Below are 22,298 nucleotides of genomic sequence, written 5' to 3'. Positions count from 1 at the left end.
GGTTCCTATTGCCGGCAGGACAACAGGCGAGAAAAAGAAAGGGGACCCCTCAAGGGGTGTAGGGAACCTGGTCTCTGCTTTGGTTCCAGATGGAAGGTGCTTCACCATGCCTGGGAGGGGTGCCGAAGGCAACCTAATCCTGGTGTTCAGGTAGGGGAGAGAGAAGACAGTCACTGCACAGCCCAGCCTTTAGCTAACTGTCGCCTGAAACAGCAGGCTCTCAAAACAGACAACGGAGGAGTCTAGCTGTAGGCTGAAGTGGAAAGCAGTGGAAAAGCCAAATGGAGAAGACGCTGCCACACCAAGGGGCGCAGAGGGCCCCAGAAGTGCATGAGCTTTGGAGCTGGGCAAATGGGCCTGGGTTCTACCCACTAACTGCAAAGCCTCGGCCAAGTCACCCCTGCAGTTCTCACATCTGAAATACTGGAACCGACTATGGTCCAGGATGGCTAGCAAACATGTGCTGAGCACTATGTGCTAGGGACTGACCTAGGCCCTCACCAGATGTCACCTCTGTCCTCATTCTGAGAGACAGGTGCTATTACCCTCCTTAATGAAGGAAGACATGGAGAGGAACTAGCCTCAAGTCACGCAGGCAGGTGACAAACCCACTGCCCGCAGTCTCACTGCGGAAGCTCCCGGCCCAGCGCTTGGAACAGACACCCCATAGGTGGTGCCTGCTGCATCGGAAGCTTAAATGGTTACAGATGCGTGTAAGCTGTGTGCGGTGTGACTACATGAAATGCATCCACATTGCTCGTTGGAGGGCGCTGCTCCAGGGTACCCCAGCTGTCCTCTGATGTCATCCCAGGACTCCGGGAAGGCTGAAATCACCTTGAGGCACCAGGAGAAATTGGCTGTCTCTGCACTGGAATTTTTCCCAGTGGAACCAGCTGACCTGCCTGAGGGCTCTCAAATCAGGGGATGCTGTCAGAAGGGTGTCCCTGTGCCACCTGTGAGAGCCCCACCGCTGGGAACAGAGCAGGACAGCGATTGCGGGTTGCTTTTGGGAGGTCAGAAGCTGGTCTGTGTGAAGGTGCCAGAGGACACTGAGCAGAGCTGCATCAGTCAGAGCAGCCCCAGGAGGCCGAGGAGAAAGCTGCTGTGGAGAAGGGCGCCTTCCAGTGGTTGCCTGTCCTCACGGCCACACCACAGCCACCTGCGACACCTGTGACCTCCCCTGACCTTGCTGGGGTTCGTGCCTCACTGTTCACCCCACCACACATCACAGACCTGAACTCATCCTCGACTCTTCCTTTTCACTCAAAATTGGCAGTTGCACCACCCTCTGAGTGAGCAAGTCCTTAAATTTTGGGTGCCAGGCACCTTACCTACCTCACCCTGGTGCCCACCCCACATCTCATGCCCCCCAGCTGCTCATCAAATCCCACAGAGTCTGTCTTTTTGGTATGGCTCACACCATTCCGACCTCTTCCTTTTCGTGCTACTCGCTGAACTCACTGAGATCCTCAGGACTCCCTGAGTCACGGCCATGACCACCTCACTGCCTCAGTTTCCCCTCCCAGCCTTCTCCACGTGACACTCAGAGGATCCACCAGAAACGCAACTCTGAGTGTGCCTCTCCCGTGCTGCAAACTGCCTGGGTGGCCTCCACTCCTTACAGGACAGATCCCCAGGTCTGCGGCAGGTCCAGGCCGTGGGCTGCCTCCCGGTCTCCTCTTACTGCCAACTCCCCTCCCCACTGTGTGCTCTGCACTCCAGATCCCCCACGAGAACCCAGCCCCCTGTGGGCTGTGCCTTTTCCCAGCACGGGTCTTCTCTTCCCATCCCACGTCCAGCTGGAAACCTGCTACATCTGCGAGATGCAGCCTGAGCACATTGGGACCTTTGCACTGATTCCCGCCAACCTGCACATGTCCTCCTCTGGACTCCTCAGTAACCAGCACACACTCCTAGCATTATGCTGTAACAACCCACTATTTGTTTACAGAGAAATGTCTTCTCTGTCAGCGTCTTCAGGGCAGGAATTACGTCTTACTCGGGTCTCGGTGTCAGGGCTTAGCACCGTGCTAAGCACACAAGTATGTGCTCAATCAATGCCTGATGAACTGAAAAGAATCCTTGGGGTTGACCCAGAGCGGGGATCCAGGGCCCTTCTCTGGTCTCTCTCATCCCGGTTTCTCCTCCTTCAGTGGACCGACCCACACTCACTGTGGCAGGGCGAAAGGGCAGAGCAGCGGGGTCTGGGCACCCGGGACACCTGGTGGGAGGGACAGGCTGGGTGTGAAGAGGGAAAAGGAGAGAAGGCAGCAGCCCTCTCTCGTGCACAAGGAAGCCACCTAATGCTGTGGGCCATGGGCGACAGGTCCCTCTAACTACTAGGGAATGGAGTCTTGAGGGACTCCATTCTGGGACACACGTGTCCACTCCAGCCCTGAGTCCTTGCACTTATCTTGGCATTTTATGAACTCCAGTGTTCTTCACTCTTTGCTACCTAATAAAAAGACACTAGTTCTCAAACTTGGTTACCTATGAGGATCACTGGGGAGCTTTTAATACCCACAAATGCCAGGCTCATCACATTATCTTGGTCTCTTCCACTGTGGCCATGAGAACTCCTAGGCCAGGTGCTCTAGAGAAGACCCAAGGAAGGCACAGGAGACAACAGTAGATATCCTGCTTTCTCCTGCCTGATTTAAAGACTGGGGGTGGAGAGAGAAGCACAGGACAAGGGACCAAGAAAAAGAAAAGCATTATTTTCTTTGTATCTACTACATGCTGGGTTTATCACATCTAAGTCCCCTTAATAACCCTTTAAGCAGCGGGTCTCAAACTTCCATGTATATTAGAATCATTTTTCAAAAGGCCCAATGCCCAGGCTGCACCCCACTGCCAGTTATTGGAATGGGTACAGGGGGTTGGTGATTTTGAAAGATTCCCAGGTGATTTCAGTGTGCAGTCAAATTGGAGAATCACTGCTTTTTGAGGCCTCCTGAATCAGCATTACTTGGGAGCTTATTAAAATGCAGACTATCAGGCCCTACCACACCTAGTGAATCAGAAACTGCATTGTAACAAGATCCCAGGTGACTTGAAAGGGCATATTATTAGCACCATCATTTTTCCAATAAAAGCTCAGAGAGGTTAAGTAATCTATCCAAGGTCACATCATGGCCATTAAATATAAATGGAGAATCCAGACCCAGGCTGGCCTGGCTCCAAAGCCCATGCTCTTCCTATTTCAGACATTGTGTTGAGTGCTTCAGGAAGCAGAAAAGCAGAACTTGCTAAAAACAAAACAAAACAAAACAAAACAAAACAAAACACCAACCCCATGTTTCCAGTGAGAGAAAAATCATATCTGATCCAAGATCATTACAGTACACGGAGAAGCCAGTAGCTAGAACTTTAGAGGTTAAAATGCTCCTGGCAGCCAGATTCTTCATCAGAGGTTATTCAAAGTCACATGGCAGGTGAGAAGCCAGAGGAAGGGAAGTACTTTCTCATAATAGAAAGGTGGATTAGCAAAAGGAAACAGAAATAAACAGGCGCCCGTTGAGATGGAAAAACGTTCAGATGTGAAATGTTGGGGCTGATCTCCGTTAGAAAGCGTGCACTGGTGAAATCCCCAACTTCACAGACGCTCCCCAATCCTTCCTGAACGTGGTAAGGCACAGGAGAATTTCTAGGCTGTGGAAGCCGACAGAAATGGCAGATGACCTTTGATTATAGTTTTACATTTTGGGGAAAAGTACTCCTAGCTCTCCTCATTAGATAGCTACGAGTGATCGGTTATAAGCGAAAAGGGGTGGGAGGGTGGAGGAGGGTCAATCTCTATTGCTCCCAGAAGACATTGGCTTAATATGCTGCCACAGCCAAAAAAGCCAACAGCATCTGGCCACCTACCATCATGAAGGCTTTTTAGAAACAACACAAAAATCATGCTATCCTCATATAAAACCACGAGGCAGCTGAATCTGGAGTACTGTGCACAGTTCCCTCCCTGCGTCTCCAGGGACACGAAGGAGAGAGAAGATTCAGAGAGAGGCGGCTAAAACCAGAGAAGGGCTATTCTAAGAGACTTTAAAAAATAGGCCTCTTCACTCTGCAAAGACAAAGGAAGGTTAAGAGAATAGGCCTGGAAACTATACAGTCAAAACAGGTGTGAAAAGCAAATCTCCAGACTTTTCCAATCAATCCTGGTACATAGAGTAAGAGCTTCTATCTTAAGATTTTAGGATAAACAAAGGGAAGTTCTACTGTGTTCAGAAGGTAATAAATTTATGGAATCTGATATCTCAAGAGCATGAAATTAAATACTTAACAATTTATTAAGGAATTCTAGGGACATATTTTTTATCTTTCAGAAAAAAATTGCGCTAACATCAAAATGACCACTGAGCCCTGACTGGTGTAGCTCAGTGGATTGAGTGCCAGCCTGCGAACCAAATGGTCACAGGTTCAATTCCCAGTCAGGGCACATGCCTGGGTTGCGGGCCAGGTCCCCAGTTGGAGGCTCTTGAAAGGCAACCACACATTGATGTTTCTCTCCCTTTCTTTCTCCCTCCCTTCCCCTTTCTCTAAAAATGAATAAATAAATAAATAACTTAAAAAAAAATTACCACTGAAATAATATGAGAAAAGACTTCATATTTTTCTCACCATAGCTAATCAGGTTCTGTTATTTTACGTTTTTTTTCCAGATTTTCCATGTGCACACACCACTTTTTCACATCTATAGGCATGATATAAATACAAGTGTATATCTTATTTCCACTTTATCAAATATCTCAAGCATTGTCTATTACTTCCATAATGTTTATATTTATAAGTTTAGTGATTACATAATATTTAAAGTGGATAATTTCTAATAATTTTAATTAACCCCCATTGTAAAATTATTATTGGTTGTTTACTATGTCTGCACTAAACACCCTGGTGCATATAATGTTTTGCTGTTTTAGATGACTTTCTCGGAAGGAAATTTCAAGATTGGATAAAGGGTTATAAACATTTTGGATGTCTTAAGAACATGACATCTAGTAACCTTTCTAATGGTTTATAAGACTTAAACTATTGCCAGCAATCATGATGAAACCACTTTTATTAGAATATCATATGCATGAAGTGTTATTATTTTAAAAATCATCTACAGTAACAGACTTAAAATAGAGCCTCTCCATTTATTTTATATTCCCTATACCTTTGAGGTCTTGTGCAAGTCTCATCTCCCCTTTCACAATATACCCTTCTAATGCTTTTGGAGTGATTTCTAAGTGAAATGGTAGACCTCTGATTCAAAACAATTATTTCTTCAACCCCCACCTTCTCTAGCTACCCACACATAGTCTCATGCTCCTTATTCAAAATTCTGCCTGTCAGTGCCCAAATGGGTTCAAGAACTGGGTAACCAACCCATGTGGACAGTATGAGGCAGAATTTGAGCTGCTAGTAAGGCCTGGAATTTGATGCCAAGACTACCAGGCTCCCAAGTTCCAACCCTCCTCTCACCTGCATCCCCCTGACACGATTCCCAGGGCTGGGTTCTGTGTTGGTTCTTGCTCCTCCTTGGACCTAGAACTCTGCTTCAGAGTCTCTCTTTCTGGCTGAGCCCTGGGCTCTATGATGAGAACCCCTGGATGAAGCCTGACTGCCCATTATCACCCCGTTCTGTCTGTCCACTGTCCCTGTGCTTCTCTCCTGCTCCGCCAGAATCCAGCACAGGCATGGTCTGAATGACAACCGAATTTGCCTTATCGGTTATTTGGTTATTCACCGAGCCTTGCCCACTTGCCCAGCCCACATTATCAGCCGTGCCTGCCCGACAGAACCTGCATTGTGCTAGAAGAGGCGGCTGGCCCTGGCACGAAACCTGTGGGTGGGCTTCAGTCCAGATGCAAGGCCTCAGCCCCGTCCTCCTCAGTCTCAATTCATGGTGCCTGCTTCACCCCCACACTCTGAAATATGTCATGCACAAGCTTTAATTCTTTGCTTTGAAACAGGGTTTGTTTTTTTGCTTTTGCTTTTTCCCCATTTCTCTGAGGATACCATCCCCCTCTTTTCCTCTGAGTTCTCTGTCCTTAACTATCACCTATGGGGGGGCAGGAAGGGACAAGAACGTCTCAAAGGCCTAGGCCCACTTCAGGCTGGGGGTACTAAGCAGACGGGCTAGGAATATGGAGTTTCTAGCCCCCAGAAAAGGTTCTCTGGAGCTCTGAGTTGCTTGAGTTAATGCTGCCTTGTGATCTCTCAGAGCAAAGAAGGTGGGTGGAGCCTGTGGACAGGACTGGGTTTGGTTCTAATGGTTCTAAATAAGTCCAATGTAGCTAAAAGGCCAGCAGAGACTGTGTGGGTGGAAGAAACAGGCTGGGAGCTCCAGGACACCATGGTCTAACTCTGGAGAGAGGGATACAGATCACAGGGTAACTAAGGTGACCTCAGAAAAACGTCAACCCCAACCCCCTTGGCTTTACAGAAGAGGTAACTGAGGCAAAGCGATGGCATACTCTTAGCCTGGAGTTCATAATCAAGGAATCCTTAAGTGTATTTGCTCCTTTATTGACTATGCACTTCCCACATAATTTCCCAATTCAATTAGAGTCTTGATTCTAGGTATTAGAGGTAGGTCAGCTGCTATGACAATTAACACCCAAGATCACATCACCATAGGGACCACGTCCATTTGCAGACAGAGCTTGGGATATTCAGAGGCTCACCTCTTCCTATTTCAGGAGCAACTGGAGTGTATACAAAACAAGAAGGTGAAGAAAGAAGGCCCTAGTACTCATTAAGTGCTGATGTAGAAAGCCAGAACAGAGACAGCCAGACCCAGCCGGCCACTCTTCTGAGAAGATACCATCAAGTATAATTTTACAGGGAAAGAGAAGCCAAACAGGCTCTGCCCTGCCACTGCCAGTTAATCTATGACATTTTGCAGGAGACAGGAATCTCAGATACAAGTTGCTATGTGCCTGCAGCTGGGCCAGGTGCCTTTTACATTAATCATCCTATTTAATCATCACAAGAACCTTATGAGATAACAAGGATGATCCCCATTTGATATAAAAAAACAAAACAAAAAAACTCAGGCTCAGACAGATGAAGTGACTTGCTCAAGGTTAATGGCAGAAGGGATATTTAAAACTAGCCTCCTGATTCTAAGTCCAGTGTCCTTTTCCCTCTTCCACAAATTTTTTCCTTGGAGAAGAGCAGCATTTGGTATTTGCACCTCTGCCAGCTAAGGAAGCACCAGGAAAGCTCAGAACACCTTTTCTTTCTCTTCCAAGCAGGGCTCCTGAGGATGCTTCTGCCTTTATGAGGCTCTTATACCACACGCTTGGGGGGAGGCTGTCAGTATCCTTAGCATCCCTAAGAGAAGCTAAAACCTGGAATGCTCATGGGAAGGGCCACCTCACAAGTTCCATGATGAAATGACAAAAAGAGTACTGTGCAAGACAACCTGAGGACTGGTCACACATCAGCCCCTGGACTTCAGTTTTCTCATTTGTAATAGGCGAAGAATCCCTACTGCCTTGCAGGCTGTAGGGGAGAATGGTGAGCTGGGTAATAGTTGTAAAAGTACTTGGTAATGATAAAGTAATCAAACATCGGTGGTTGCTTGCTGTTTCAGTATCTGATTGACATTTATCCACTGCTTCCCACAAAGAACAAAACAAAACAATTAGTGCAACAGTCTCTTAGGAAATAAAGCTACTTCTACCACCACAGTCCTATTTCTCCTTTGGGGGCTCCCTGGTGGCAGATTTTGAGAAGCCAGCAGTAAGGGAGGAAGAAATTAAAGAGACAGTGGCGAAGGGAAAAACAGTGTTATTTTCGGTGATTCTCTGACACACATCAGGAGACTAAGTCTGAGTTTCCTGCCTTGAGCCTCCTTGGATGGCTCAAAACACAACAATGGTGATTGGTCTTTCAAATGGTAGAAATTCTCTCATCAAGAAGAGAGAGGCCCTGGCTGGTGTAGCTCAGTGGACTGAGTACTGGCCTGCGAACCGAAAGGTCGCCGGTTCAATTCCCGAACAGGGCACACACCTGGGTTGTGGGCCAGATTCCCCATTTGGGAACATGCGAGAGGCAACCTATATATGTATCTATCATGCATTGATGTTTCTCTCCCTCTTTTTCTCCCTCCTCTAAACATAAATAAAACCTTTAAAAAAATAAAAAGAGAGAGAACAATTAGAGATTAGGAAACATGGGCTGCAGAGCGAAGTGAGCTGGACTCTACTCCAGCCTCAGCCTCACATTAGACAGGCAGGGTAGAGCTGCCCAGAGTGCTTCAGCTCACCTTGGAGAAAAGCATGAAGAAGAAAGTCAACCCATTTACTTCGGTGAGCAAAGCAATGAGCACCTCAGATCTGATCCTGACCTTCATCTTTCTTCCCTAATCCCCTTGCTTTGTGGTATTCTAGAGGGTTTCTCTTCAGCGTCAGGGATGCAAATCCAGCCAGACGCTACAAGGTCGGAACTGGCTGAGACCTAAGGATGCAGAAGGTGCAGACTCATCATTGTACAGAATCCAGAGGGCTTAGGTGGGTACTCCTGGGCCATACAGCCTCCAGCTCCCAGGCAATGCTTGCTCATTCCTCCAGTCTTCAATGCCCTTCATTCAGACAGATCTCTAATCCTGGGCTCCTGACCCACTGCTTCCAAGGTGAACCAGCAAATGGTGCAGAAAGCAAGGAAACATCTCTAGATTATTTTTTACAGTCCCTGGGAGGCACAGAGACTTGTCCAAGGTCACAAAATTACTAATAACTAGGTATCATTCAGTATCATTATCAACCCTGGTTCTCCCTCAATTATTTATTACTTTTAAGCCAATCTTCCAATCAGGTATTAACACATTTGTTTTTAATTTTTTTATTAATGTATTGATTTTTACAGAGAGAGGGGAAGAAAGAAAAACATCAATTTGTTGTTCCATTTATTTATGCATTCATTGGTTGATTGTTGTCTGTGCCCTGACCAGAGATCAAACCTGCAACCTTGGAGTACCAGGATGATGCTCTAATCTACTGAGCTAGACGCCCAGAGCCAACACATCTGTTTTTATAAGTTTTCTCTCTTAAAAAAAATTCAGATTAGTTTTTGTTTAATTAACAAAGTAATATATGCTTGCTGTAATAAAAAGATAAAAGTAAAAAATAAAAGTACCCCTGCCTATTGAAATCCTTGGAGATAACCACTATTAATGAATTCTCATGATTCCTTCTAGAAACTTTAATTTAAAAACAAAGTTAATTCTACTGATTTCTGTTCTTGGCCATGTGTACTCAGAAAGATTTGTTGATTACAGGAATGAGTGGCACTCGGCTGAGGTCAGAGACTAGGGGTTTGTTATCACACAAGAAGGCAGGGGAATTAAGCATCTCAGCAGACAAGAGCTCCCACTGGGGCTTATTAGCCAAGGATCTGGCATAAATCCTTCCTTTCTGAGCTGGTATTACAGTGTGAAGGTTAAGATCATGGGCTTTGGAGTCGGGCAGACATAGGCTCATTCTGGCCCTAACAGTTCCTAGGCATGTGACTGTGGGTTGTTCCTTCCTTAATGTGCCTCAGTGTCCTTTGTCACACAGAGAAAAAAACAGTACAACTTCATGGTACTATTATATTTTGAGGATTGGATAAAACAATGAACACAATAGAGCAGAGGGCTTGGCATTCAACATGCACTAAAGAAATGGTAGCTACCATTATTATTACCGCTGTTATTATTATTCTGCTGGCCCACCTCAAGGAGAAAGCATGAATTACCTAGTGCTATAGACACAATTCAATCCAGGGCCTGGTACTCCTCTGTTGAGTACATCTGGTGGCAAGGGAAACAACTAGAAGGTGACTCCTTAGTCTGACCAGGAGTTAAGGCCCAGATACATCTCCGGGTATTAAAATTCTAGATGCACCAAACCACAAGTGCAGGTGCCCTATAAGCTCTGAGCACAGGGTTCTGCCTTGCACAGCCCGCAGGGCTGAAGGATCTGTGGGTAAAGGAACCACTTTCTTATCTGCTCAGACAGGCCATTTGGTTCAGCAGCTCCCCGAAGTGCCCCAGACTGGCCAGGCACAGTAGGCTGGCAGGGGTGGCTTTCTTCAGCTGAATTCCAGGCCCTGCCTCCTAGCCCTCAGTGCACAATGAGAACATTATTACAGCCACTTCATCCAATCTTGTGCTATCTGGGCACTGTAAATGACTAAGGGCAATATGATAATACACTCACCCAGCCAACACACATCAAGAGAAACCCAACACTGGACCAAAAGGCCTGCTGAGACTCCACATAACTTGAAGCCCAGAACCTTTATGTAAATGCATTAGTTTTATATACTTCCCAGCTTATGACAATTCTGTTAACGGATCACACTGCCAGGGATAGGAAGGAGTATAAGTCACTGCTTCCATCACTACCAAGAGGCCATGGACTTTGATCTAGCTGCCAGACCCAGCTTGGAGCCTTGGGCACTTGTTATCATGAGGCTTTTCTCAAGGATCATGGATGACTCAGATGGGGTAGAAGGCACACAATTCCTTGATCACTCAGCCTCATAAACCTCACAATGTCTGGCATGGGGCTGGTGTCCTCAGGGACATGCAAATGGAACCAGACCAGCTTTGAGAAATTAGACGCTCCCTATATTATTGGGGAGTCTCTGGATACTGGGTACAGCCCTATTTGGAGACTAACATCAAGATCAGGACAAAGGGACAATATGGAGTATTTAATGCTCTCCTCTACAGTACACTCTCTCCCAGCTAGGGTTTCTTCTCCCCAGAAACCTTGCTGTGTACCCCTTTACCCACTCTCTCTCCTTTCTCCCTGACTCTGTTTCTCTTTTCCCTCTTCACTGGTCCCTTCTCTATTCCTTTCCTGTTTTTCCCCTCATTTTCTTCTCTTTCTTCTCTTTTTCACCTTGTCTTTCTCCAACTAGCCATAATAGAAAGCTGAAAATATATTTTTTATTATTGGTTGAATACATACATTAAAATTTAAGCTCTCTAATTTTAAATTTCAGAAATATAAAACATCTTATATTTTACTCTAGAAAATGTTATCTTAACAGTTGAGGACTTTTAAGAGGAGGGAACTTTGATGATCATCCAGTTCAATGGCTTTTCTGACACAAGAATCCCGTTAGAGCACCTCTCACATTCAGCTTCTCCTTGAGCACTTTCAGAGATGAGGCCCACTGCTTCTTAAAACAGCCTAATTTTAACCATTAAAAAGTGTGTGTTTTTTTTTAACTCAGATTTTATTTATTTATTTTTAGAGAGAGAGAAGAGAGGGAGAGAAACATCGACTGGTTGCCTCTCATACACTCCCAACTGGGGACCTGGCCCACAACCCAGGTATGTGCCCTGACTGGGAATCAAACCAGCAACCTTTCAGTTCACAGACCAATGTTCAATCCACTGAGCCATACCAGTCAGGGCAAATAGTTCTTCATTATATTTAGCTGAATCTACTCCCATAATTCCCTGATTCCCCAGGACAACCTAGGATAAAAAACAGGGCACTTATCAGAAGGGCAGTGAGGCATAGGTTAGATTCAAAGGATAGGGTAGACCAGCTGGCTGTGAGGTTCTATTGGAGTAGCTTGCTTGGGCAGGAAGATTAAAGAGATATATCTCAGTCACGCTCTGGTGGGCCTTGAATGCCAGGCTAAAATGTGATGTCTTTGACATATGAGGAAGGTGGCCAAGTGAAAACATCCATTAGGCAGCTGGAAATAACACTAATAAACAGTTATTTCTTACTTAACACTTATATGCCAGGGATTATGCCAAGTGCTTTAATGTCAATTATCTAATTTAATCCTCTCAATAGCACTATGATATAGGTACTAGTATTATCCCATTTTATAGATGACAAAACTGAGTCCTCGAAACTAGTAAGTCACTAAACCCAGGCCTGCCTGACTCCGAATTCAGCACTCTACGAAACAAGGTCAGCAGAGAGACCAGACCAGGAGACCTCAATTAGTTATTTACATACAGGGAGAGAAGGTCAAGAACAGAGGGCCATAGGTCTCAAATCTTCTTCTAAAGATGAGCCCCCAATCTCCATTTCCAGCTCTGTGCTTGCCCCTAAATTCTACTGATATATCATCAGTTGCCCATTAGATTTTGTCACCTTAAAATACATGTCTACATCAGCTCCTGCTATTTTTCACCACCTTCCCAGGAACTAGTCCCCAACCGTATATTCCTAATTCTTTAAGCATAACAGAGGATCAAATTTTGTGTCAAACCAACCGGGGCTCAACTGGAAGTGCCATAGCAAATCATGAAGCCTTGGGCAAGTTACTGAATCTTAATGGGTCTCAGTTTTCTCATCTATGAAATAGCAATAGTAACAGACCTTTTGTGGAAGGTGCTGTGGGGGCTAAATGAGACAATTTGCATATAACATATAGTATAGTGCTTGGTACCTAGCAAGTGTTAGGTAAACGGGATTATTATTGTTATTACTGCTGTTTCTCAGGTTTAAAACTCCCTCTTTTCTATACTTATTTATGGTTAATTCGATGCTGAGGAACAAGAGAGACCCACAGAGGAGATAATAAAAAGTCACTGCAGTTTGTGCTCCCTGCAGTGACCTCATCCCTCTGACTCTGGGGTTGCAGGGTCTGTCTTCTATACCCACCACAGAGAGGGTGGGGCTCTAGCCAAGGAGCCCCTGCTCTTCTCCCTCCAGACCTCCTTACCTTGGGATCAACGGCAGTGATGTTGCGTCTACCTCTCCCACTCTGCAGTTCAAGCCCGTGTTTTGTGTCATCTGCAGCCCTTCCTCCCCCAAACACCCTCCTTTCCCTCAAAGTATCTAGAATCAGTTTTAGAAATCATCTAATCCAATCCCTCAAAAAATGAAGTTTAAAATTAAGTAATTTTAAAAAAGGTTCTTGCCTAATTAAATTTGAGCAAAGTAGGCCTTCTCCCAACCAATGTGCATGCATTGACCAGTCATTGCAGTATATGCATTGTGCACAACCATTTGGGTTCCCACTGTGCACAGCCACCTCGGTGCGGGTCTGTCTGGGACTTTACCTACTCCCCTCCCTCACGGGCCTAGCAGGCTATCCAGCCCCTCGGATATTTACAGAGTAGTATGGATGGCTAATGACTGATGATAAACAGGGCACTGATCACAATCACAAACCCTCACAGGTTTGCACAACCTAACAGCCCAGAGGCCATGGAAGAGATGAAAGGAGACTCTAAGGAGATAGGGATGGGGTTTGTTCACAGGAAGGGGAGAACAAAGGGAACAGGAGCCTGGAGGTGGCAGGCAGGAAAAGCAGGAGAGACAGAAGAGACAGACAGTTAGATGAGTCAGAGAAAGTGAATGAGGGCACTGGGTCGCCTCAGCTACCGCTTAGCTGCCCCAAGAGGTTAGTGAAAAGAAGGGAAACGGGGGATGCGAGAAGGGGAGGTGATGCCAACACTCAGAAAGTGGGAACCACAGTGTGCTGTAGATGGGCTGCAAAAGCTCAGCTCATTTCCAGGAGGGACCCAAGCTCTCGCCTTCTGATCTGCTCTTGCCTCTGGTCTCAACCTTTCTCGCCTGGCTCTGCTCCCAGGGCAGCAGAGTTATGGCAAGGCTGCAAGGATGGCAGAGGAAGGAAGGAGTTAATCTAACAACAAAGATGTCAGTCTTGGAGATCACCGGACCCCTGCTTGGCAGACAGAGCCACCCGTGGCTGCTAATGCCCTCCATTTATTTGGTACTTTCAACATATTTTGAATGCCCTCACACTAATAATCATATTCAGACTTCAGCACAACCCTGTGAAATAGGCAGGCATGGGATTATCTCCAACCTGTTCCTCCCCTCTTTACCCCGCGGTTCCCACCATAGAAACATCCGACTTAGGGGCTATAAAGAGGTCCTCTGTCTAGGCTCCATTCTGGGCTTGCTTACTGCTGTCTGTCCTGGGCTGGGCCTGACAAGAAGTCACAGGATATGGAATCATTCCCCTTCTGGAATTTCCCAGGCACCCCTCCCCCTCTGCTTATATCTGAAAGCCTGGCACACAATGATGATTTCACCCAATCCCCAGAGAGCTATGTCAGACTTCTCCTCATTAGTGAATAGAAACCTCAGGACTAGAGAGGCAAAGGCCTTTGCCTTGAGTCACATAGTAAGCAAACATGGAGGGTTCTGTGATGCCTTAGAAAAAACACAAGTCTGGGGAAATCAGAAAACCTGGGTTCCAGTTCTGGCTCCACCCCTTATCAGTCGGAATCACCAGTCACTCAACATTCCCAGCCTTGGTTTTCACTAACTGTCAAATGGAAATAATACTCATCTCTTGGGGTTGTTGGGAAGATTACAAGAGATCAAGTATGAATGACCCATGGACATGGGCAATAGGGTGGGGACTGACTGTGGGAGGGGAGTGGGCTGCGTAGGAGGGAGCAATGAGGAACACTGGGACAACTGTAATAAAAAAAACAATTAAAAAAAGAAAATATTAGAAAAAAGAGAGATCAAGATGTCAAAGTGTTATATAAAAATGAATTACTCTGCTGATCAGGTAGCACAGGTAACATGAGGACTGTGGCATAATGGAGAGGCTGCACCAAACACAGATTCCGGGCTCTCTTTAACTCACCTATGTGGCCCTGGGTGGGTCCTGGCCTTGGTTTTCCAAGACCCCTGCCAGTTGTAAGATGCGGTTCTGAGGGCTCTGCCTCTGGTGCAAGAATTCTAGCATAAGCCTTCCTGATCTCTTGACTGTCCTATTATCTGTGTCCCACATTGCCTTAGATCCAAGAATCTTATTGAGGGAGCCAGTCAGTTGTCCACAGTGGGAGATCCCATTGGAGCCTTTGCCCCATCCCCTCTTCCCATTTCCTCAGGGCTGAAGTGTGCTTCTATACCCTCTTAGCCTCAGTTGCCTCCCAGCCTTGAGGACAGGGTGGGGGCAGGGCGAGCAAGGAGAGTACCAGGGGGGGTGCTCTTGGTAGAGAAATCAAGGACAGAGTGCCCATGTAAGATTTCCCAGTGGAGAGTACCACACTGCCTGGATTCTCTTCCCGCTAGGGAGAGCTGAACCTAACTGATCTGCCTTTAATATCCTGCTTCTCCCAGTATGGCCCCAAATGTCCCAGGCTCCTGATCCTTTCTTCAAGGAAGGAGCTCAGCATAACCCTTGCTGAGCTCAGAGAGGTGAATCAAATATATTAAACATGCAAAGCTAGAGCCCCTGGTGCAGCAGCACATCCCCATAACACAGACAATGGCATCCAGCTCGTCTGTCCCCCTTCCAGAGGCTACAGCTCTCCCTTTCCAGGCTGGGCTTCCCTGCTCCCAGCCCACACTCCTGATATGGAGAAGAAATAATGTTTTTCTCTCCCCAGGAGGTGATCAGCTCATGGGTCCCTGTGTCCTTCCTCCAACCCCCAGTGTGGAGGGCTCCAGGGACCTAAAAATGCCAGGGACGCTGAGTTATGGCATCTGCAGTGCTAAAATGTAGCAGGTCTGTGACTGGCCAGGCAGGAGTCTCTGTAGCTTAGTCCCCACTGAAGGCCCGGAGGCTGCCATGGGGAGGGAACAGCTCAGGAAGGACACTGAGGCCTGATTCTCCCTGGGCAGTGGGGAATTGGCTTTTACTGGGATGAGGCCTTGGACTGAGGGCCAGTTGGCTTGCTTCTCAAATAATACAGGTCAAAGAATTATCAGGTTGGAAAAGCTTCAGAAATCATCCAGGCCAACCCTCTATTTTATATACAGAGAAACCGAGGCTTGAGGAAAAGAGGAAGCCACTTATACAAGGTCTCTCAATGAGCTATAAGACAGCTAGGCCTAAATTCCAGGTCTCCAGTGTAGACCCCAGTGCTCTTTCCACCCTCTGTGTGCATGATCCCCCAAATCTTCTTAATGACATAATGTAATGGGGTCTGCCCCACATGAGCCCTGTGGACCTCATTCACAGGGAGCAGAACCTATTTCTAGTCCTGCCGTGCCATCCAAGAACTGACAAAGCTTGAGGCCTATGGGTTCCCACTCAGCTCTGCCACTTCATAAGATGGTTCCTCGGTCATGTCCCATCTCTGAGCCTTAGGTCCTCAACTATAAAATGGGGATTTAAGAACCAGTTCCCCAGGTGGCTACTGTAAGGATCAAATGAGATCATGTATGTGAGGCATTTCATAAACTGTGAAATGCTATTTAAATGATAGATATTATTAAAATGGTGTGAGGTTTGAAGGTGCTGTAGAGGAAGGAGGTCACCGGTGAGGAGGCTATGCAAAAGTGAGAACCCCGTGACCAAATGAGGCTGAGGGTCTGCCTGGTCATCCCATGGAGGTGACCTGACCAATACTCGGGGCCACCAGCAGAGACTGACATGTGGCAGGTCAGACCAGCCCAAACTCATTGGCTTGAGACTGCCTGCCTGCTTTGCCGTGTGTGTGTGTGTGTGTGTGTGTGTGTGTGTGTGTGTGTGTGTGCGTGTGGTGTACATCTGTCCTCCTAGGTGCTCCTGTGAGGCTAGCCTGGAATTTGCCTGGCTTTTCCAGGGGAGCATTTGGCAGAAGGGCACTGTATGGTGCTGGGAAAGGACACCTTGCTTCAGGCCAGCTCACAGACCCACAAAGAAAAGCCTGCCAACCCAGATCCCTCTGGGGACCTCTGGATGCTCCTGCTTCCTCTGGGGCCCTTACCTTGTACTTGGCCGCGAGCAGCTCTGTGGCCTGCTGCTCGCGTTGCAGGTCTTCCAGCATCTTCTCCTTCTCCTCCAGCAGCTTCTGCTTCTCCTCGCTCACCAGACTGCGGTCATCCTGGATGGCTGCCTTCTCCTCCTCCAGCCGCTCCTTCTGCTCCTGCAGGTAATTCTCCATGTTCTTGTCCAAGGCCGACTCCAGGATGGGCTGGGGCGGACGGTGGTTGTTGTTGTTGTCATCCTCCTCTTCAGCCACCCAGGCCTCGATCACTGGCCCCTCAGGGTACCCGGCGGGGGCTGACACAGCCTTCTTCCGGCGGCTGCTCTTCCTCCGGAGCCGCTTCCCCAGCATCCCTTTCTTTTCCAGCTGGGCCTTCAGGCGGGCAATCTCCTCCTGGAATTCCCGCAGCAGTGTGTCCTTAGGGTCCTCATTCACCCGGGGCTTGTTCTTGATGTTTTTGGCCCGGTTGGCAAAGCGCAAGGTAGAGAGGCTCTCATCATAGCTGTGAGAAGCTGGCCCCAGCGTGGCCACCATAATGGTCTTGGCATTCCCCCCGAGAGAGTCCTGGAGCAGCCGGGTCAGCTTGGAGTCCCGGTAAGGGATATGGGTGCTTCTGTTGCCTGCCAGAGCAGCGATCACATTGCCCAGGGCAGAGAGCGAGAGGTTGATTTTGGAGGCTTCCTTAGGCCTCTCTCCACCACCACCACCACCGCCCCCTCCACCGCCGCCACTACCTGTGGACTGTGTGGCAGCCCCTCCAGCTGTGTTGGGGTTTGCCTTATTCTGCCTCTCACTACCAGCCAGGTCCACCAGGTTGAGCTTGCCCACACGGATGTGGTCCTGGCCATCTGAGCCTCGCTCACTGCACTCCACAGTGATGACGAAGATGGCGTGGGAGCGGGAGCTGACCTCATTCATGTGTGTGCTGCCCACTGCCCGGGTCTGGTTCCCCAGGTTCATCACATGCTCAATCTCCTTTACATTCTTGGTGACAAAAGAGGAGAGGTCCTTGATGTAGACACCTGTTTCTGGGTTTTCCTTCAGCTCCAGCCTCTTGCCAGGTTCCTTGGAGAGCAGGTCTCGAATCTCCTCCTGGTAGATCTCCAGGTAGGAGGCCCGGACCAGGTACTGCTGGTTCTGAGAGCGCGAGATGTGGGTGAAGATGTGCTCAAAGGCATTAGGGATGACCCCACGCAGCTCAGGCTCCACCCAGGTCCCTTGCATGGTGTAGGTCTTGCCAGTGCCTGTCTGGCCATAGGCAAACACCGTGCCATTGAAACCCTGAAGCACCGAGTCTACTAGAGGTCTCACGGTTTCATCATACAAGTCTGCCTGCTTGGAGCTGGCATCATACACGGCATCAAAGGTGAAGGTCTTGGGGAGCTCCCCGAAGGCAGCGCGGGGGTTCCGCAGGGTCACCTGGCCCAGTTTCACGTCCATGGTCAGGATTTGCTCATGACCAGCAGCCTCCTCCTTCCGGCTGAGGGGGCGGCACCGGGCCACCACCTTCAGGGCCTCGCTGGCCTTGGTTTTACTGGTCATCTTGCTCCCGTCCTTCCGGCCCCACAGCCCCCTCCGTAGCCTGGGCGGTTCTGCAGTCTCCCTAGGTAGGAATCAGCGGGGCCGGCCCAGCCCCCAGGCGCCGCTCTTTAATCCGCATGCAGCCTCCTAGGGCGGGGATGCTGCTGGGAGGTGGCCCACCGCTGCTGCAGTCCCGGCCTCCTCCGCCCTCTGGTCCTCGCTGCACCGGCTGGGTGCGGAGAATTAAGCAGAATCGCTGGGCAGCCGCGGAAGCCGCGCCGGCCGAACGGCAGCGGCCGGAGCCCGCCCCATGTCGGGACAGAGGAGCCCGGCCGTAAACAGCTACGGCAACAATGAGATAAAGGAATAGGAAAATAGGATGGGGTGGGCGGCAGAGCTGTCTTCTCCGCCTCCACCTCCTCCACTAGGGATCCATGGCCGGGCGGCAGGTCGTGGGCGGCCGGGGGTCTCGGCCCTCCCGAGGGCAGAGGCTCACCTAGAGTCCTCTCCTCGAGCTGGGGGATCATTCATTGCAGCCTGCGATGCTGCTGATGGGTCTGCCTCCGCCTTCCCGGCCGCTGCGGGAGAATGAGAGAAAAACAGAAGGGGATGGGGCGGAGCAGCGGCGAGAGTGATGTTGCCGTTGCGCTGCGGCCCCAGCTGAGCCCCGCTGGGGTGGGGCAAGGGGCGGGGCCGCGGGGCGGGGGCCCGGAGCCCGGCGCGGCCAGTGCGCCGGGCACAGGGGTGCACAGCCCTGCCGCACCTTGCAGACCCCTCCAGAATGACGAGCTCTAGTGCCGACTCAGGTCCTGCGCCCACCAGGCGGGTGCAGCGAAGCCACTGCCCGCCGTCACCCCACTGGGCCCGAGCATGCTGGGAGTTGTAGTCCCGCCTTTGTTAACCCGGATCTGGCAGGTTGCTGCTGCCTTCTCCAGTCGAGGAGGCCCAGTCTGCTCTCTGGCTTGCAACCCCCAAGGTAACTGGTGAGGTTTCAGCCTACCCGGAGGGCTACCCACACTTGTTTCCTCCACAGCCACCATCCTCCATCTCTCCAATGCTCCTGTCTTTCTGTCTGCAGACAGGTACATGTCATCCTTCCCCTTCAGGGTGTCTCCAGGTACCCTCATTCCTAATCCTTTTTCCACTCCCTGCTCTGGTGTATTTCTGCCTTCCTCTACTCTCTCCTGGAACCACCTTCCAGCTGATTTTCTCCTCACCTCTGCTCCCCACAAGCACCCCTCCTCCTCCATCAGCCTTCCATATTGTATAAAAGACTCTCCACCTTCTTGCTTAACTTTCCAGCCTCGCCTCCAGCTACTCTCCCACGGAGAGGCTGTGTTACAGATATTCATTCTCTCAAACAGCGCTTGCTAAACCCCAGGCCCCGTTCTAGGAGTTGGACCTCTGGTCCTCAAGGAGCTCACATTCTAGGAACCATGTTTTGTTTCCTTAACTGGTTGTGCTGTGTTGCATCTTTGTGCCTTTGCCCAGAGGACCCTGTCACCCTTCTGTACTTGGTGCCCTGCCACTTGGCCAGTGCAAACACCTCCTCTGTGAAGCCCTCCCTGACCAATGTCTTTTCCACATCAGAAACAGACACATAATTTGCATAAAACAAAACTTGGATTCCAGTTCTAGTTCTGATCTCCATCCAACTGTGTGACTCTGGGCAGTCACGTACCTTGCCCCAGCCTTAGTTTTCTCATCTGTTTAAAAAATTTGGAAAGGGGGCAAAAAATAATGTCTACTTCTGGAAGTAGTTGTGAGGCTCAAATGAAAAAAGTGAACCAGAAAATATCACACCAATGAGAAGACTTATTTTTAAGCAAGCCCTTAATAATGCACATGGCCTTGGATTGCCTGTTAGGTCCTGCTTCCTTGAGTATCCTGGATAGTCCAGGCCTGTGCTTGGTGTTCCTCTTTGAGGTCTTCGTATATTTTTCCTCCAGCATACAAAGCAGGTGTAATTCCTCAAGTCCAAGGACTAAGCCAGTATCCAACCTATGTCCCACTCTGCACAGGTGAGCTGAATCTGTGGATTGGGCCCTAGTTGTCTTTATCTTCTATATGAGATTCAAATAGAAGAGGTGCTGTTATCTGAAACCTTGAGGCCATTCTTAACAGAGGCGCCAGAAGACTGTCCACACATTTTCAATCATGTTATCCTCTAGATGGCCTAACCATTTAGTTTTTCATCTCAACAGAAGGTTATCTCCCTATCTTCAAGTCCCAAGGACCTGAATGCTAGCTCACCTGGAAGCTTGAGGCACAGCTGGTGGCTGACCCAGTTCTGTAATTTCTTGGCCTTCCTCAGCTCTCTCTTGATCAAGCTCGACTGCTTGTGATTAACTTGGCTTCTGGACTAATTAGTGGGTGGAGTTTTGGCTTTGTAGACTAACCTTTCTTGGCTCTGGCGACCTGACTTCTGGATGGGCAATTTGGCTCTTGAACTATTTTCTTATTGTACTTGGCTTTGGTTTTTGGACTACCCTTTCTCTGCTTTGACCAACCTGCCTGACTGTACAGTGCTGGATAAAATGGATACTGGTCCTGTTCTCCCCACCCGATGCCACCACTTGGCAGGGCACTTGCCCAGATCCTCCCATCTATGAGGGACACTGGATTCCTATTGCTTACAAGATGTGTGACCCTGAGTAAATTATTGATCTTCCGAACAGCTATTTTCTCAGTGGGAAGGTGAGGATAAGAATGCTTCCCTGACTCACAGGGTTTACATGAAGATTAAGTGAGCTAATGTATGTGAAAACTCCAAGGGCATAGAAGACATTCAAGAAATTGTAGTTTTCCTTCCTTTTGTTCTTTGCATTCAGGTTGTTCATGTTATTTGTCTCCCTTTTCAGCACTGTCTTCAGCCATCCTTCCTCCCCGTACCCTCTTACCCATTCAGGTTTCCAGCCATTCTGGTTTGCTTAAGTCCTCCACACACATTTTAGTTTTTCATGCCTCCATGCCTTTGCTCATGCTGCTCCTTGGCTGGAAATGTCCTTCTAAGTTTGTCCCTGTCTAATTCCACAACTCCATCTTATATGGCTTCTACTCCTACGGCTCAATAGAGAGTTCCCTTACCAAGGATATCAGGGAACTCCATGGCCAATTCTAGTGGCCACTTTTAGTAGGAGCATTTGACTCATTGCCCATGGTTTCCATGACTCTTCACTTTTCTGGTTTTCTTCCTATAGCTCCTAGGAGTTCTGGTTGCTCAATTTCAGTCTCCTTTACTGGTTCATCTCACTCAACCACAGCATTAAATGTTGGAGTTCACTAAGGCTAGTTCCTAAGTGCCCCCCCCCTTTTTTTCCAATGCTACCCTCTGGTGATCACTACATCTTATGGCTTTAATTATTGTCTGAATGATTCCTAAATTTGTATTTCCAGTCCAGACTTCTCCTCTGGGTTCCAAATTATATATTCAATTCTCTAATGGACGTAGCCACTTGGATAGCTCCCATGCATATGAAGTTCTACTTGTTCAACTGAATTTGTCATCCTCCTACCCAAACATGGTCCTTAGCTCTAGGAATGGTGCTTAGGTCTGTAAACAACTCTTTCTCCACCCTTAATACATCTGTTCTAATACCAAATCCTATCAATTGAAATTCCTTGATATTTCTCATATCTATCAACTTCTTCTCCATTTCTATGACCAATATCATGACCCAAGCCATTATCTGATCTAGCCTGAGCTCCCCCAATAGGTCTTCCTAGGTGTACTCTTGTCTCCACCCATCCATTCACTAAAAGTAATCTTTTAATAACACATGACTGATCACATCACTTCATGCTTAAAAGCTTTCAATGCTTCTCACTGCTCTTAAGGTAAAGTCCAAATTATTAATGCAGCCCCTGAGGTCCTACACAATCTGGTACCTGCCCATACCTCCTTTTATATCTCATGTTACTCTGCACCTTGCTCTCTGGGTTCTCTTTACAATGGCCTTCTTCAGCTGCCTTCCAACTTTCTAAAACAGGGTCATTACACATTGTTCCTGCTGCAAAGAACATTTATACCAACCATCTTTGCCTAGACACCTGCTCTTCATCCTTCAGCTCTCAGCTTGAATGTCACTTCCTAAGGCACCTTTCTTGACTTTTCCATCTAGTTTATGTCCCT

The 22,298-nt window shown here is 48.2% G+C and overlaps 1 protein-coding gene across 1 annotated transcript in view; it reads right to left on the bottom strand.

Annotated features, from left to right (window-relative positions):
- KIF3C (kinesin family member 3C) overlaps window positions 1-18,816 on the bottom strand; it is a 35,913-nt gene extending 17,097 nt beyond the window's left edge. Inside the window, exon 1 of the mRNA XM_090281075.1 lies at window positions 16,646-18,816. Coding sequence (XP_090137201.1) covers window positions 16,646-18,187 — 1,542 coding nt within the window. The 5' untranslated portion in view covers window positions 18,188-18,816. The remainder of the gene's footprint in view (window positions 1-16,645) is intronic.
- Window positions 18,817-22,298: the final 3,482 nt, after the last annotated feature.

Source organism: Furipterus horrens, unplaced genomic scaffold (assembly GCF_987537825.1).
Source record: "Furipterus horrens unplaced genomic scaffold, mFurHor1.1.pri manual_scaffold_6, whole genome shotgun sequence".
Lineage (NCBI taxonomy): Eukaryota > Metazoa > Chordata > Mammalia > Chiroptera > Furipteridae > Furipterus > Furipterus horrens.
This window is presented reverse-complemented; position numbering and strand designations above follow the sequence as displayed.